General features: G+C 37.6%; 1 protein-coding gene across 13 annotated transcripts in view; it reads left to right on the forward strand.

Annotated features, from left to right (window-relative positions):
• Positions 1 to 17691, forward strand: part of MYO5A (myosin VA) — a 195604-nt gene that overhangs the window by 159155 nt on the left and 18758 nt on the right. For 2 of the 13 annotated variants that reach the window (XM_043555409.1, XM_043555397.1), the window contains exons 29-34: positions 1741 to 1749; positions 4060 to 4160; positions 7024 to 7104; positions 8889 to 9087; positions 11494 to 11568; positions 12856 to 12949. In XM_043555409.1, the coding sequence (XP_043411344.1) occupies positions 1741 to 1749; positions 4060 to 4160; positions 7024 to 7104; positions 8889 to 9087; positions 11494 to 11568; positions 12856 to 12949 (559 nt within the window). The remainder of the gene's footprint in view (positions 1 to 1740; positions 1750 to 4059; positions 4161 to 7023; positions 7105 to 8888; positions 9088 to 11493; positions 11569 to 12855; positions 12950 to 17691) is intronic. The other 11 variants (XM_043555398.1, XM_043555399.1, XM_043555402.1 and 8 more) reach the window with 7 other exon arrangements.

A 17691-nucleotide genomic window follows, 5' to 3' on the forward strand; every position in this document is an offset into this window, starting at 1 on the left:
ATCCATAAATTGTCTTGCTGTGGGAAGGTATTAAATATGACTTTAAAATTACTTGTTGAAAATAGCCCTTTTAACTGGAAAGATAACATATAAAAGGCTTAGAAATGAGATCATTGAGTAGAAGTTCCATGGAGATGATTTCTGCTCACTTCAGGGAATTCTGTCTAATAGGGTGAGCTGTCCCAAACCGGGGGCTGGGCGGGGGGGGAGGGGGAATGGGTGGCGGGTGAGAGGGGCTGCGTGTAGTGATTCCACAGAAAGGACCCATGCCAGAGGGTATACATGGCCCTTCAAAGTCATTGCTGTGAAGCCTCAGGTAATTTAAGACCCAGTGCTGTCATGTGTTGGTGAAAGATGGGCGTTTTTGTCATTTGCCATCAGAGGGACTCTGGGTAATCATCTTAAAACCTAGCCCGTGTTCATGCAGCAAACAAAATGTTACCAAGAATTAGACAATCAAGTAATCCAGCTGCATGACATACCATATGATAAATTAACTGGAAGATCTCAGAGTAATGGTAGTTCTGCATGGTGGTTAAAATACTGACTCTGGCACATAACATTTGGGTTTAAGAAAGGCAGATCGTACCTGAGAGATCAACACTGATCCAGAAAATATCAAATTCTGAAAACAAGATATTTGTGACTAAATAATTTGGGAGGGAAAAAACATCCCAGCCATAATATAAAGAAATGGGCTTTCTTATTTTACAACAAATCACAAACCATTCAGTCTGAAATGAGAAGATCCTGGCAGGGGAGTCTTTCCTTTGACCTGGCCCTATACGTCTCACCTTCTCTGTGTCAGTTTGGTTCCCATAACTACCACTGTGGTTGGGCCTTGAGATACAAGCCTGTCTCTGCATACTAGCTGGAGCAGAGTCCAAAATCACAACTCCTCTCTCTAGTTCTTTGGTGACAAAGTGGTATTCTAACAAGAAACTTTAGCTAAAGTTAAGGGAAAGGAAAAGAAAAATGAACCAAGGGACATGAAAACAACCTAGCTAACAGAGCACATAGTTCTGGTATCACACATCCTCACTTACCCAGCTCACAACTACTCTCTAGCCCCTAATGGGATGGCCCTGTCTCCAACTCTCAGGCTCCTGCTCTCCAATTCCCAGCCTACACATGGCAGCAGCTTCTTCTTTGTTTAGAAAAATGCCTGTGACACAGATAAAGACTTTTCAAACCCCTGGCTGTCGCACTCAGTTTCCAGTTGCAGAGACTCATTTCACAACTCCTTTTCAGGGCAGTAGTGAGTGACATCCAGTGAGCTAGGTGATAATCCAGCCCAGCCATGTCTAGTTTATCTGCTTCACCCCCAAGTATTCTGGGAGGCTTCACTTGGACAAATGACCTCCTATCAGAGCATTACCATAACTCTCACAGACCTAGGATAAGAATTTCACCCCTACACATTAACAGGAGGGTCATTTTCTCACATACTCACAAATGCCCTACAATTAGAAAAACCAAAACAACTCAAATAGGATTTCAAGCAGTTTTTCCTGAGAAGTGAGAACTATCACATATGTATATGCTAATGTCCACCTCATGCCAGTTCCATGAATACTAATTTATTTACAGAGTTGGTTTTAGGAGAGACAACTCATGGGTTTATTTTACAGTTAGCTTTGCTCTGTTATGATGGTGCTCATTGATGGGGTTTATTTATGGAACTATGGGCTTATTGTTTTCTCCATTTGTTCTTTGTGCTTGCTGGCTTGTGATTTTCAGGATGACAAGGTAATTACAAAATTAAAAAAAAATTAATAAATACCTTATTTAACCCAAAGTTTTATTTCCCCAATATATGCAATTGATGCTTCTGGCCACCAAGTCTGTTTTGATATTTACAAATTAATTTTCTATTTGACCCTTACGTGTGTGAGAAGTCAGTGGAAAAATGATGTAGTAGGCTCCAGTCTGGACAACAGAGAGGTCTCCGTGGCTTCTAATTCAGAGTTGGCTCTCTGACTCACTATAGTAGTTATGATAGGCCATCCACAAGCATGGGGGCTTGGGATGGGAGTCCCGTAACTTGGAGCACACCTAAAAGCTCAGTGTGTCCTGCACTCTTGTCTCGAAGCTCTGGGTTTGTTGGCCAAGGGTGAGAGAGAGCCTCAGGAATGGAGTACAGCCTTCCTGGGAAGGGTAGGATTTTCCTACATGGTGCAACCATTTCTGAACTTCTGGTCACTGGCTTGAGGGGAGACAAACTTTGAGCAGTGAGTCAGGGATTTCCTAACACTTGTGGTCCAAGTCTGATCCCATGCCCCAACCACCACTTCTTAGCTAAGATGGACCAGCTGAGGGAAGGACTGGCTGCTTACTACCAGGAAAGCAGCCTATCAAGAAGTTTATCTTTTCTTTACATTAGTTAATAGGATCAAGTTACCTAATTTACTGAAAGTTCGAAACTACATCATATAGATGTTCAGATATCAGAGAATACATGTGGCATCATTTAATATAGGGATTGGGTCTTTCAGAGTTGCTACTTAAATGTCAAAAATCTGAGTACAGCCCTTTGTAGAATAGAAAAATTTTCTTTCAGGGAAAGAGAAAAAAAGTTTTCTATGAAATATGTACTAAAATATTTAGAAATAATAGGTAAAGAAATGCTCTGTGTGGTATTTATGGGAAAGATTTTTAAAATTCAGTAAAACATAAGCTCTTGTTAAAGCTCTTATCAGATTATATTTGGTCTTCTCTGAGGATGCATGTATAAACTTACCAAAAAGACACCATTAGGAGAAAAGTAGGATTTTTTGAAGTGTGTTTCTTAGCAAGATCTGGTCTTGAACTTAGAACTGGTCTCTAAGATCATGGTATTCGAAATGTATTCTATTAAGTCCACTTCATTGTGAGACCTTGCTTTAGAGCAAACATTGACTAACAGATCAGACATATACTATTTAGACAAATAGGATGGTCCCCTGTGTTCTAAAATGTATTATTCTCTAGAAGCCAAAGAACAATAGTTCTTAGTCTATTCTTGCCCTGATTTAGGAGAGACAGAGAGTAGCCAAGTAGAAGCAAGATGTGGAAATTACATTGGTTGTCAGACAGATTAGACTAAAAAGGAAAAATAAAAAAGGAATTAAAAATGTTGGCAGAAAAGTGCTTTTTATACAAAATCATTAGTAATGCTGACCTGCTAGATATGTATTTCAAAAACTTATGTACCATACTATAATGTAACAGACGGAAAAAGAGTTAGTTGAATAACAGCAGATGGTAGATATTTACAGGGAGCTAAATCATTCCCATTTATATATATTTAAATATGTGAGAAAAAACTTCTAATTTTACTAAAGCATATCATCCACTTTTTTGTACTGAGCTTTTAATGGAAAGATGAGGTTTATGTCAAACTTTACAGTGTTTTACTGGGGCATTTATTTTATTATAACTAGATGGCAAGTAGTAGAATAGTTTTGATCTTTGTTCATTCAGTGTTGCTTGGTGTTTTTACCTAGTTATTGTTGTAATACTTTATGTATACTTGGAAATATATCTATATCTTTATATATTAAGTATATATATACTTAATATATATATATACACACTTTGAAATATATATATTTGTGTTATTATATAGCATTAGAACAATTATCAGGCAAGGACACTAAAGAGCTATTTAATGAAATATATATATATATGTATATATATATATATTTGTATACATATATATGTATATATATATACACACACACACACACACACACACATATATATTTTTACACATCATGTAAAATACACACAGCCCATCAGTGATTTTATTTACAGGACACTGGTGCTCTAGAATCTCACCACCTTTGTAGTAGAGCAATAGGGATTTTCAAGAGAGGGACTGAAGGTGTCTCTTGCTCTTAGCTGCCTGTGCCAGACCCTCCTCTGTAGTTGCACGGGGCCAGGCCTGGCACTCTGGTGGGACCAGGAGCTCTGGAGGAACACATAAATCCTCTCTTCTGGAGGAAAGAGCAATGTTGTGTGTGGTCTAAAGCTTTCGAGTTGACTGTTAATGTGGAAATGTGTCATTTCCCCCTTCAGAATACAATGACAGATTCCACAATACTTTTGGAAGATGTGCAAAAAATGAAAGATAAAGGTGAAATAGCACAAGCATACATTGGTTTGAAAGAAACAAACAGGTAAGCCCATTTTCTTTTTATTCATTTTGGTTTAATCATAGTCATGTGTATCTTTGTCTTTAAGCCAGTCTTTTGTACAGTAAGTCAAAGTGTTTATATAGACATCATCTGACCTTTATTAGACACCATCTGACCTTCAGAGGGAGTTCAAGGTTTCTAATAAATTCCTCATTAAAATCTCAGTTATAATATTGAGGTAGCATTATTGATGAGAGGGGTCAAGGGGAATGAATGTTCTTTACATCAAGGGATGATATTTCTGTATTATTTAGGGTCTTAGCCTTGAGAGGAAAACCAATTGCTCACTGTTGGACTGTCTTGATAGTCACTTTCATATTTTGTTCAGGATGGGTGGTTATTTGTAAAGGCTTATAGGGGCAACTTTAGCTTTCGGTAATTGAAATTCAGAGTGGAGAGAAGTGAGGAAGTATCTGGAATCATATCAGTGTTGGCCATATCATTCTACAAGAGTACTTAGATGGGACCCTGATATTTAAGACCAAGTATTTGTCACATTTCCTAAGGTGTTTTGAGAAAATCCTAACTCTGATTTTATCTTATTTACCACAAACACAAGTGAAGTTATAGATGGCACTTAGCACCCAAGAGCTTTGGGTAGTCTGACTGAAGGTACAGGATTTGCACAGCCACTAAATGATGAAACTTTACTAAAGACTTCCCCTGTAGCTGACATTATCACAGAGTGAAGTCTCATCTCTGCAATTCCTTCAGCCTTCCAGCACCCCCACTTCCCAACAGAGCCTCTTTGCCTTTGAACTCTGAACTTACAGGCTACATGCTTAAGAGAACATGTGATGATCACAGAGAAAGATGATTCTGGGGATTTGTGTTACAAGTGTGCAGTCTCCTGCTGTGTCGTATCAGGGCTAGTATAAAGAAATACTTTACAGACTAAAGAATATTGCCATACAAAATTTAAGGTACTGTTCTTGTTTTATGGGTAAGAATGGAGAATGCTTAAAAAGTATTGGATTAAACTTAAATTTTAATTTATGATATAAAGTATAAGCATAACTTCTATGTAAGAATGTGTTAGTATAGAAAGAGCTATATTACACTGTCCACCCATCCACTCTGCTATTCAATCACCAGAGATATGTATTGCATGCCACTTTCATGTTAGGCCTTGTGTCACACACTGGGAATATAGCAGTAAGGAAGATAAATGTAGTTCTTGCTTTCACAGAGTTTGTAGGCTGTTGGGGAGACAGCCAAGACAATATGGACATCTCTCCAATGACAGTCAAAGTTGTTGAAATGTTTTAAGTAGGAGAATGATATGATATTAGAATTTTAGAAAGCTAGCCCTAGCTTTTATGTTAGAGAACAGATTATAGTAGAAAGAGATTGAAGGCATAAAGACTAGTTAGGAAGCTATTACTGTAATTAAATGACTGATTACAGTGACTTTGATGTGATTGGTGGCAGTTGAGATTGAAAGGGGACACTTTGAAAGATACATAAGATACATAAGATGAAGTCAGTAAATCTTGTGGCTTGGATGTGCAGGTGAGGGATAGGGAATTATGGAGGGTGGCTGTCAAGTGTCTGCTTGGATACTTGGTTGGATGTGGTGATGCCATTTCATGATCCTGGGTTTGTAGTGTGGGGAAGTTCAGGGTGGAGATGACCAGCAGATTTATAAGTAATGAATTTAAGGAGCTAGGAAGACATCTAAGGAGAGAAATCCATAGGCAGTTGAAAATACAGATCTGGAATGGGAGAGGTATATAGACTGAGATACAAATTTTGAAGTCATCAACATATAATAATATAATTGCGACCATGAAAATGGATAAACTCTCCAAGGGGAGATGGTAAACAGAAGAGCATTCTCTGGCCTGTGCTTTATGTACACATCATATAAAGAGAAGTCTAGTAGGAAGAGTAAAAACCTGGACTCTGGAGTCAGATAGCCCTGGGCTCTGCTACTTGCCAGCTGTGTAACCTCCACAGGTATCTTATTTCTAAGACTCAGTGTCTCCCTTTGCAGTGTCGCAAATGATACATGATGGGTTACTAGGAGAACTAAATGAAATCATACACGTGGAAGGATGTAGGACAGTGTCTGATGGCAAATACCCCAAAATATTATTTTTATACTCCAGGTAGAAAAAAACCTGTACTTGACTTTGTCATTATTATTTATTATTTATACATACTTTTATTAAAATGTGTCACATCTCTAAAAGAAAAGCAGTTTCTCCAGATCTTAACGTTAATTTTTGACACAAAAAAATCTTTTTAAAAATCATGTCATAAAAGCTGAGAACTTTGGACATATACTTATTTATAAGTTACCCCTATAAGAATTTCTTAAGACAGTTTTAAAAATAGGAAAGCAGATTTTATTAAGTGGAAACCAGTTTCTACTTAGAAGACTTAAAGCTTCATTCATTTTGAAATGGATTGTGAAGATTGCCCCATGAAGACAGTAGCTGAAGTTTTTGTTCTATGTGTGTGTGATTGTCATGCTTGGTCTCTAATATAATATGTGACATATAAGATCACTCTGCTAGCTGAATAAAATGTTAAAAACAGAACCTCTTTCTCACCTTTTCATTCATTTCAGATTTTGCAGAAAAAGTGCTTCTCACTCCTTGATTGTATTTTGTTTTACTTTCTACCCATTGACATGTGATGTTATATGTTACCCATTTTTTAAAAAATTAACCAAAAATAATTTTTGTGATAATGTCTTAAAGTCATTTGTAATTAATAAAAAAAAGTCTCATTGACTTAATTAAATATTGGAATACCATGTGCTGCTCTTGTCCATCATCATCTCATGACCGTCCTGTATCCCTTTGTGTTTTGCATTGTTGTTCCTTTTGCATGGAAGATCACCTGCTATGGATTGCCATGAGTTGAATGAGGATGGAGAGCTGTGGCTGGTTTATGAAGGGTTAAAACAAGCCAACAGGTTATATTTGTCTCTTCAAAATGGAATGTTATTAATTTGTTGTTTCTCTTACTAACAGTGTCTTCCTGACTTTAACTTCTATGTTTCTTATACATTAATTGTCTTCCTGGGTAAATTTCAGCAAAACTTAGAACATTCAGCCAACACCTTCTTAAAAATCTTCTCCACTAAAGGATGCAATTAAAGCTGAAATGGATTGATAGTGAATATACGAGTTGCGGGCCATAAGTGAAGGATCTTTCCTTCACACGCTAAAATTTGTGAATCTCCCAGTAGAAGTTGGGAAAAAAGACAAAACCTTTCAACTAGAGCCTAAATTACCATGGGAGAGATTAATACCTATTACTTAGTGGTTTCTTGTTTGGAATAATGACTAATCTAAAGGACATAAGCACCTGTGGCATTGAGACTGTGCGGTCTTCTATATTAGTACCATGCTGCCTAACAGCAGTGTTGAGTGCATAATTTGGCCTTCTATGTGATTCTTGTGAAATTCTGATATGTGAGACCACAAATCAGGGGGGGTCTCCTGCATTGCTGCAGTTCAAAATAATTACCTAAACTCAACACATTACATGTGTTTAGGGGAAAGCAAAATAAAATTGAAACAACAGCAGCTTTCTAACATAGACATTCATCTGCTCTAGGGATATTTGTATTTTTAAAATCTCATAAAAATACGTTAGTAATTACATTTTTAAAATACTTAACTTCTTTTTCAAGGAGTTCCTGCTTATTCTGCTTTGTTTGTTCTAACCACAAGCCATCATTATTAACTTTGTGGTGTTACTCAGATTCCTTTGAAATTTTATAATTACTAGATATTTTCAGTCTGTTGTTAACAATTTGCTTGCAATGGCATCACTAACTTTTGCCCAGCAGTTGATAACAAAGGAGATTAGGATAAAAGGACGTCATTTCTTTCTTTGTGTTAGTTAATTTGTAACCATAACTTGGTTCTGTGTTTGGAAAAGGGGTGGATGTAGGAGTGGGGGTGCATGGTAAATGGGGGTGCTGATATTCTCACCACCAACACCCTGGTCTACTTACAGGCACAGCTGACTTGCATGCTTGCTCAGAGAAGCAGTAACCACTTTGTTCATCCTATTAACATCTCTGTTCTAAAACCATGTCTTGTTAGGATTCTGTTATTGATATGGAAGTTTATGGGGAAGAGAGAAGATGACAAATTTAAAATGCATGTATATGAAGTTTTAGAACGATCTGCATTTGGGAAAATCTGTGTATATTTCAGAGTCACACTCAAGCCTTTCTGTCCTTCAGAGATAAGAGTAGAAAGTAGAAATGGGACCCTGGGCACACTCTCTGCCTGAAATTAGTAACACTGAAATTCTTAAAGGCATATTTAATTAGATTGGAAGTTTGTAATCTTGCCCTCTGCAGTGTAGTTACTCTGTGACAAAGGTATTGTCTTTGCCAACTCAAATGCTAGTTTGTAAATGTTGTAAACCAGATTAAAGGTGTGTCTTTTAAATTGATTATTTTAGTCATCATTTCTTATAAACTTTTCAAAAGAGCTTAAACTTTTCTATTTGTTAGAGCCTTTGAAGATGATATATTTGTAGCAGGGTCCACAATTCAGAAAGACACAAATATGAGAGCGCTTGTTTCCGTTGCCGGCCCTTGTTTGAGCTTCTTGACTTTAATGAAATCAGAAGTTACACAAACTCTTCCTGCCCTTGCAAGTGAGCACAAAGTGTCACACCCACCGAGCAGAGACTCAGGTGTCCTCTCCCTTTTCAACCTGTGTGGCTTCTCCTCAGGCTCCTGGAATCCCAGCTCCAGTCACAGAAGAGGAGCCACGAGAATGAGGCTGAAGCCCTGCGTGGAGAGATCCAGAGCCTGAAGGAGGAGAACAACCGGCAGCAGCAGCTGCTGGCCCAGAACCTGCAGCTGCCCCCGGAGGCCCGCATCGAGGCCAGCCTGCAACACGAGATCACCAGGTTGACCAACGAAAATTTGGTAAGGAGAGGCGCCCAGGTCCGTGCATTCCTTAGTAGGCAGTGCCTGGCCCTCCAGCACGGTCCTAGTTTCTTTTTGATCAAACACATCCTTTTTGACTGGGAGAGACTCACTGCCTCACACATGATACCCTCTTTCTCTAGCAGAGATGGAGTAAGGAAAATGTGATTGTGTTGGTAGAAATGAAAAAGGCACGTGCATAGGTTGTGTTTCTGACAGAAGTCTCTGGCGTGTCTGAGCATTCTTAGACCTAGCTTGGAGGGTCTGGGAGATATCCCCTGACTGTGTGCTGGGCTTTTGCTATCCTTGAGAACTCAGGTGACCTCCTTTCTCCACTTCAGCTTCAGACCCTGCCATTATAAGGAGGTTGTTATGTGGTTGTCACAGTAGAGACCAGGAACAAGCTCTTTTGACCTTTGGTCCCTAGGCAGCCACGAAGGCCATTCCTGCCTCCATCTCTAGCAGACAGGTGGGGTTGGAGTGACGGTCAGGAAAGGTGGTTGGCAGAACGAAGCAGGGGCTTTTGGTGGACATTGGATAGCGTCAGCATACCTGACCCCAGGTCAGGGTGCAGGGACATCAGGATTCAAGTTTGTACGTTTTTTATTCTAACAGAAGTGCAATAAATATTTTTTTTTTTCTCTTGCCAGATTCTGAGTGCTGGCACAGAGTCCAAGTTATTTCTTACTCCTTTTTTTTCCTCTTTCTTTCTTTTACAGGAAATATTTTCTAAAATATTTCTGTCACAAAATAACTTATTACAGATTTTTTAAACCTACTTAAGTTTAATAAATATATTTATTAAATTAAAAGTCATTGAAAAGTTATAGCTCCACATTTCTACATAAAATCTATATTGTCGTGTCAGCCTAGTTTTGAGAAAAGCTATTAAGACTTGGTAGTGACCGGTCTTTTTTGTTGTTGTTCAGGGTTTAATGACCTTTAATAAAAATAGTTTGGATTTTCTCTGCAGATTTAACAGTCTGAATTACCACTCCGAAACTCCATTAGTGATCATTTATGTTACAAATAGTTTTCTAGTGTCATCTATTCACCCACCTTTTATTAAATTAGACACAAAACCTAAAAGTATTCTTCTCACTGTCTGTCCCTCTGAGGATAGCTTGCTGCATGAGGCTCTGTTGTGGGAATGGGAGAGGCAAGTGACAGCAGGTGTTGGACTCTTTCCAGAGTGACTGAAATATTACTAATTCGTGGGAGAAAGTATTCTGAACCATGGAATATTTTTAAAATGTCATTTTATTACTCTCAAGTGTATTGTTGCTTAAATTGAACTAACAGTGCTTGAATGCTTAAGTATTGATAAATATGCTAAATTATAATGATTCATCAGTGTATAAATGCTGTGCTTGTGAATGATTATCTTAAAATACAAGGTGAAACCATGAAATCAAGATGCTTCTGGATGGCACGTTCCCAGAGTCTTTTTTTTTTTTTTTTTTTTACTAAGTTGATTCACCATTTTTTTTGCAAGCTTGTCTGCAGGATGAATTTTCTTGGCAGTTTTTCATAGCTAATAGAAATCAAGCTTTTCAAATTCTAAGGGGAAGAGACTAGTTAATGAGTTTCTCTGAGTTTTAGAAAAGCCTCCTCAAGTCAGCTGCTTCTCATACCTCACTCTGGAGAATGGTTTCAAACTTAAGTGTAGGGAATAATGCACTTTTCAAAACTATTATACAGTTTCTCATTCGTAATTGTGCATTTCTTTAGGAAACACTTGAGCAGAATAGTAAAGCAGCAGTGAGATCTAGGCTTAGTGTTCTTAGAAACCCTACCCTGCGTAACCCTCTTACCCACCTGCCTCCCAACACGAACACAAAGATGGCCTTTCTCCCTCCTCTTGGAAGCATACTCCACAGGCCTTCCCCATGCTGCCTTTCAGGGAAGGAGGGCACACAGCTTCTCACCAGCCTTTACAACTTCAGACAAGAGTGCCACCTTGCCGTGATTCTCGCTTTCACTTCATTTGCCTTCTTGCCCTTGTCACTACTGCTGACAGCGGAAAAAAAAAAATAGAGCAACTCGTGAGCAGGTCTGAGAAGTGAAATAACAGCTTTATCTGAGGAATAATCGCCACTGCTCTATTTACCTGCTAAATGATGATGCCTGAGCTGTGTCCTCTGAGCACGTGAAATGATGTTGCCTGTGTCCTCTGAGCATGTGAAAATATGTGTATGTGTGTGTATATATATATATATATATGCATATATATATAATTAGAATCATCTATACTGGAAAGATCAGAAGGCAATGGCAGAGCCTTTCAAGAATATATACGTTAATTATTTGGGTTTTAAAAATATTTTTAAATTGATTTTGCTGAGAAGTTGAATTCCCCTCAAAGACACAGAGAAAAACAAATATCCATTGTGCCTGTTTTTTCAGTATTTTGAGGAATTATATGCAGATGACCCTAAGAAGTATCAATCATATCGGATTTCACTTTACAAGCGGATGATTGTATGTAAATTCGGAGTGCATTTCTGTTGTCTCCTTTGCTACTTGTAGCCTGTATTATTGAACAGCACACTGCTGCCCGCCCCTCCTCAGGAATCTCTTCAAAAACCTTCACGAAACCTGTTTCTTCCCACAGCTGTCTCGTAGCCAGTGGTGTCACCTCTATCAATGTCTTGCGTCCATTGTCACGTTGGATTTGTTATTAACACTAGGCTTACAGTGTGATGGAAGCAAAATGTGATTTGAAAGATAAAGTATAATCCAGGAAACACAAATGAACACTTTGAAATGTTAGCACCTGTTCCCTTTGACTCAATGGTCTACTATCTAAATCTGTGCTGTCTTAAACTGCAAAGGGAATGAGTATTTGTGTTTGTAAATACTTTTCTTCACCATAACCTGAATAATAACCACGGATATCACTGATTGACTTCTCCCCTAAGCTTCAAGTCTGCTGTTACCCATTTTCTTCTTACTTATTGATCTCTTAACTATGCCTGTGATCTGAGAATTCTGGATTAATTAGCCAGTCATCACAGACTTTTTTACCCCTTCCCCTTGAATGCACTTTTCCTTTCTTTTCTTTTCTTTTCTTTTCTTTTCTTTTCTTTTCTTTTCTTTTCTTTTCTTTTTTTTGGGGGGGCATGAAGCATTAGGAATTGCTCCCGTTTTTCTCTATAAGAAAAATTATATCACCTGTGAAATTTTACGTGTATGTTATGCCACATGCCACTCTTTATTCTTTTTCTGTGGTTATTTTTTCATCTTACCTTTTAATTCCCCAAACTTCTAAGTTATAGGACTAATTTTAGAATCTCCAAAGGGTGGGTCTCATAGAGACAGTGCTTCTCACACACAGGTGTCAAAAGCCCCAGCCTAAGTTCAACCATCCTTAAAACTTCCCACAGAACTTTTTGAGCATTCATCAAAATTTGTTTTGCCTCTTCCCCCTTGAAGGAAAGCATTCCACTGGAAAAGCAGTACATTTTTTGAGCATTTAATTGTTTTACCTACGTGGAGTCTACTGGAAAAGACTCCCCAGGGCGCCTGCTCTCCATCACGCTGTAAAGGATCTTATGGCAGTGTGTATTTTAACATTTGGCTTTTCTGGTAGCTGTATTTCCCATGCCTGCCAGTTTTAGCCAGGTGGTGGCTCCACCAGCGAGCTTTTCTGGAGCTTTTATGTAAAACTAACAGTGCTATTCCTGTGATTTTGTGTCTGCTTTCCTTCTCTACCTTTTCGAAGGCCCATTTTGATTTTTCTATTATATTTCTCATTTTAATCTTTAGGATTTGATGGAGCAACTTGAAAAACAAGACAAGACTGTTCGAAAACTGAAAAAACAACTGAAAGTATTTGCCAAAAAAATTGGTGAACTAGAAGGTATTTAAACATGATTTTATAACAGTTGCCAAATCTTGATTTTATGTTTGTTATACTAGTGGTCTAACAGGTTTGCATGCAGTTATTAAGGATGGTATTAGAGCGGCAAACTTGGCTTCTGTAGAGTGGAAATTTCCATTGCTAGTAGGGAAAAATGTTCTTTTCATGGTAGTAGTAATTTGTGAAGAGAGAGAATTCATTCAACAAGCATCTAATGACTGTATTCTTTGTGCCAGACACTGTGCTTGGCAGTATAACAGAGGTTAAGCGCATGGATTCTATAGCCAAGCTTCTTGGCTTCAACTCCCAGCTCTTTTATTAGTCCTCTGATTTCGGGCAAGTTATTGAACCTCTCTATGCCTCAGTTTCCCCCCTTGTTACATGGGAATTATCATGGCATCTATCTGACAGTTTGTGAAGATGAAATAATTAATGTGTATAATGTATTTAGTGTATTTCCTGACACATAGTAAATGCTATATACAACTTCATTATTATTTTTACTGTTAACTTCTAGTATTAGGGAAACTAAGATGAGTAAAATTAAGTCTGCATCTTCAAAGAATCTAATAGAGAAAATAAGAGAAGTAAATAAGGAAAAATGAATTATGATTATAAAGAAAATTTCTTTAAGCGTTTCATGGTTTGTATATGACGATGGGAAAACACCTTGAAAAAATGATCAAATATCAGTTGTTATTATATACAAATGAATCTTGTCTTTTGGATCAGTATGCTTGTTCCTTCCCTAGGTATGTATCTAGGTGCCAGGGATATAGCAGTAAATGGAGGTAAAGCCAGGTTCTAAGCATATTCTAACAATGTTGTCGTTGTTCAAGAGATTTAGAGACCCTCTTTGGAATTGCCTTCAAACCTATGCGATTTTGACCAGAAATGATACTGTGCAGTCTGACTACCCATCTGTTCTCTCGGTGTCACTCTGCATAGTGTTTGCTTGGCTCAAAGGATGAAGAGTCCCCAACACTGGGAATGCTCAGAAGAAGTCTACCATGTTAACTCTGTGTGGTTTTCCTTCTTTCAGCATTCCAGGTCTGTCCTGACTGTCCTTTCTGTTTGGTCTTCCATCTTCTCTTGCTCAAGTCCTGCTCATCCTTTGAGACCAGAGTCATATGTCACATCCCCAAGCACAGCCTCTCCTGATCATGCAGGCAGGCTTTATGGCTCTGCCCTCTGTGTACCACGATGGCTCACATTTTTTGTGGTTTTCACAGTCATACTTTTAGCAGTTTTTCTGTTTGAATCACTGGCTTCCTCAATGGCCATGAGCTTCCTGAGCATAGGGACCACTTCTTATTTCTCCTTGTTTTCACAGCATTGAGCATAGTGTCTGACCCACGATAATCATTCCTTCAGTGTTTGTTGAACAAATAAATAAGTTCCAGAAATATTTAGAATGGCAACATAGGTGTTCACTTTGAAGAGGATAATACTCTTTGGGTATACGAATGTTGAAATATTTATTTAGAAACCACATAGATTACTTTGGAGTCATAATTTATTTATAATCATGTAGCATTACATGATTCATATGTTACATTAAAACTTTGAGCCTCCAAATCACACACACACGTGGACTGTAATGTCTGTCGACAGAACTTTAAAAAATCTTTATTTGGAAAACCTTTCTGCACTTAATTCTGCTTTAATTATATCATGAGATGATAATTAGCAGAGTGCCTGAAAGAACTGATTTTAAGGATATTAACTAGCTGATTAGTTTTTTCAACTTCTAATGATTTCTTTGCAATACATTAGTAAAATTTCATAAATAACAAAGCCACTTATTATTTTAAGTTTTTACTCAGCTTTTTTTGTTATGTATACTTTAAATTGAGATAGGTTAGAATACCTCAAGAAGTCAGAAATTTTAAGCCATTATCAATCAGAAATCAATCTCATCAATGAAACTATCTTGCCAGCTATGTTCTCAAACCTATAAGTAGCATTTGAGAAACACTTCATAGATTAAACAAAGACATCATTTCTTCAGAAAAGTTATATTTCGAGTTAAATGATATGTATCTAAAGAATAAAACAAAATAGATGTGTGTGACTTGGACACGTGCTGAGTGCAGTGTCCCTCCCCGCCCCCCCAAATTAGAGAATGAAGGTAGCAAGCTCTTCTAATACTTTTCATATCTCCTAATCTCCCATTATACAGAAAATACAGGCAACTTTCTACAACAAAGCATCTTTTAAAAACTAAAAGTTTTCTTATATTTTTCTCTAAATATAATATACTTAAATTCTTCTGGTTTAAAATAGCAAGACTCTTGTCTCCTCCTATGGGCTACCCTTAATTAAGGAGACTTTTTTAGAAGCCAGTGTGGCTTTTTTTTTTTAAACGCCAACATATATAATTTGATATAGCTAAATTGAGAGTGTTTCAAAATTTGATGTGCTTTGTGCTGTATTTTAATCCAGTAGTGGGTGTTCCATCTCAATTTTCATGGAGTCAGGGAATTTATACCTAAAAGAATTCTGGAAATCAGTTAATTATTTCATGGGAGTAAAAAATGGAGGTCCAGAAACTGTAAGTGACTGCCAAGGTCTCGGCAGTTAGTAGCCAAACTGAAACTAGAACCCAAGCTTTCCAGGAACACTTAACTCTCCCTTTGTGTCATATTTTCCAACACAACCTCTCTTCTTGTAGGAATTTATTTGACTGTCTCTATTAAGCCTGAAATCAAGATATTTCTGGTACCAAAGTGAGGAAAATTTAACTTTTAAAAAATTATGCAATTTCCTTTCCTTTTCCAGGACAAAAAGGTTCAGAATATTTTATCCCTCAAGTATAACGAATCTAGAAAATAGAAAATAGAGATCGCTTCAGGTCTTCCTAGAAGAAAGTCTGTATTAGATGAAACATTGGACCAAACAACCCCAAGATCTTTTGAGTCTTTGAAAACTGGGATGTCGTCCTGGCTTTATTCTTTGTGGCCTTATATTTTCCTGATGCTAGATAAAGCTTGACATTTTATTTTATTTAGAAGATAGCTTGCTAAATAAATCAAGTTTGTGTTGAGCTTACATCTATATTTTATCTATGCATTTTTATTTTTATTTTTAAAAAAAATTTTTTTTTTTTCAACGTTTATTTATTTTTGGGACAGAGAGAGACAGAGCATGAACCGGGGAGGGGCAGAGAGAGAGGGAGACACAGAATCGGAAACAGGCTCCGGGCTCTGAGCCATCAGCCCAGAGCCCGACGCGGGGCTCGAACTCGTGGACCGCGAGATCGTGACCTGGCTGAAGTCGGACGCTTAACCGACTGCGCCACCCAGGCGCCCCTCTATGCATTTTTATAAAGACTCAAATCTCTGAGGAGAATTCAAAGGCAGAGAGAAACTTTTAATGAAAATATGGCAAATTTTGTCTCTGACATTTTTGTGCAGAACCAAAAATATCTTGGTTAGAGGTTTTGCAAAAGGAAAGTGAAGCTTTCTTTTAAAACATGAAATCTAATAAAAATATTTACTGTATTTCATAAATTCTGAGATATACAGATTTTTACATTTTAACATCTCAAATTTGGTTGCGTCTTTCAAAAATTGTTGATGGGTTGTAGTTTAATTGGCAGTGTTTTTCCTTCTTCAGTGTTATATAAAATAATGGTATATCTCATCATCAATGGATGAAATCAGCAGGTTTAAAACATTCTTTTTGGATTACATAGGGTCCAAATATGTACCTTTACTGATAAACATATAATATATTGAATCTGTTTCCTCTGTTTCCTCTCTCAGAATTGTTTCTATGCCTCAAAGCATCTAGTAACACAGATGGCAGGGGTTTTACTCTTTTGTACCTTACATGCAGCATATATATAAGCTGTGAAGCCCACTGTGTGCTGATCCTGAGTTCTTCATGGTGTTGTGTTTAAACTGACTCCAGAAGTAATTTGTGTAAAACTATATAGCTTGAATCTCCTGTCTCCTGCATAGAGACATACAGTTTACCATGCATATGAAACACTAGATATCCCAGTCCTGACTTGTCCAATCACAATATGATCACTCTTTAGATATCATAGTGGTGATGGACGGTGGTGATTGTCAGCGCTGGTAATCCCGGTGTGTGATGCTGCAGCATGAGGTGGACGGAGTGTCACTAGGCTGGCTCCCTGCCACTTAAGCCAGAACACTGGCAGGTACTGGTGTTCTCTGTGATAACCTTGTCCTATGGAGCTGGCTTCCCAGAACTAACATAGGGAGTTGCCCAGGGTGACAGGGGAAGCTCTACTGATACCTTGTAGAATCAGCAACATTAAATTTTCTAATGCTTCTGAGCTGCATTTTGTTTGTTTGACACCAGGTTCAACTCAATCTATGCCTAAAGAGATTTCTTAACTGCCCCCTCCCTATAGATAAAAGAAGAAAAACCTGCTTATTAGCACATACTTCCACAAACACCACCATGACTCTGTGTTTCCTTTTCTTCCCTTGCATTTCTCATTTAATTCTCAATTTTGAGATGAAATTGAAGACTTTTTTTTTTAATCCTTAGCATAATCCTTCTCTAGCACCTGCCATTAACAATAGTGACCATTTTTAACATCTAAAAGGGTTGTTAACCAGTGGTTGTACTTTAAATGGTTACAACTTAAGACGTTTAGCACTTGATTACAAACAAACAAGCAAAAACCAGAATAATATTTAGGAAATCATATTAAATAGAAGTGTTTTATCTGCTCATGATTTCTTTGGGGATGAGGGGTAGTA

The sequence above is a fragment of the Prionailurus bengalensis genome, chromosome B3, assembly GCF_016509475.1.
Source record: "Prionailurus bengalensis isolate Pbe53 chromosome B3, Fcat_Pben_1.1_paternal_pri, whole genome shotgun sequence".
Taxonomy (NCBI): Eukaryota; Metazoa; Chordata; class Mammalia; order Carnivora; family Felidae; genus Prionailurus; species Prionailurus bengalensis.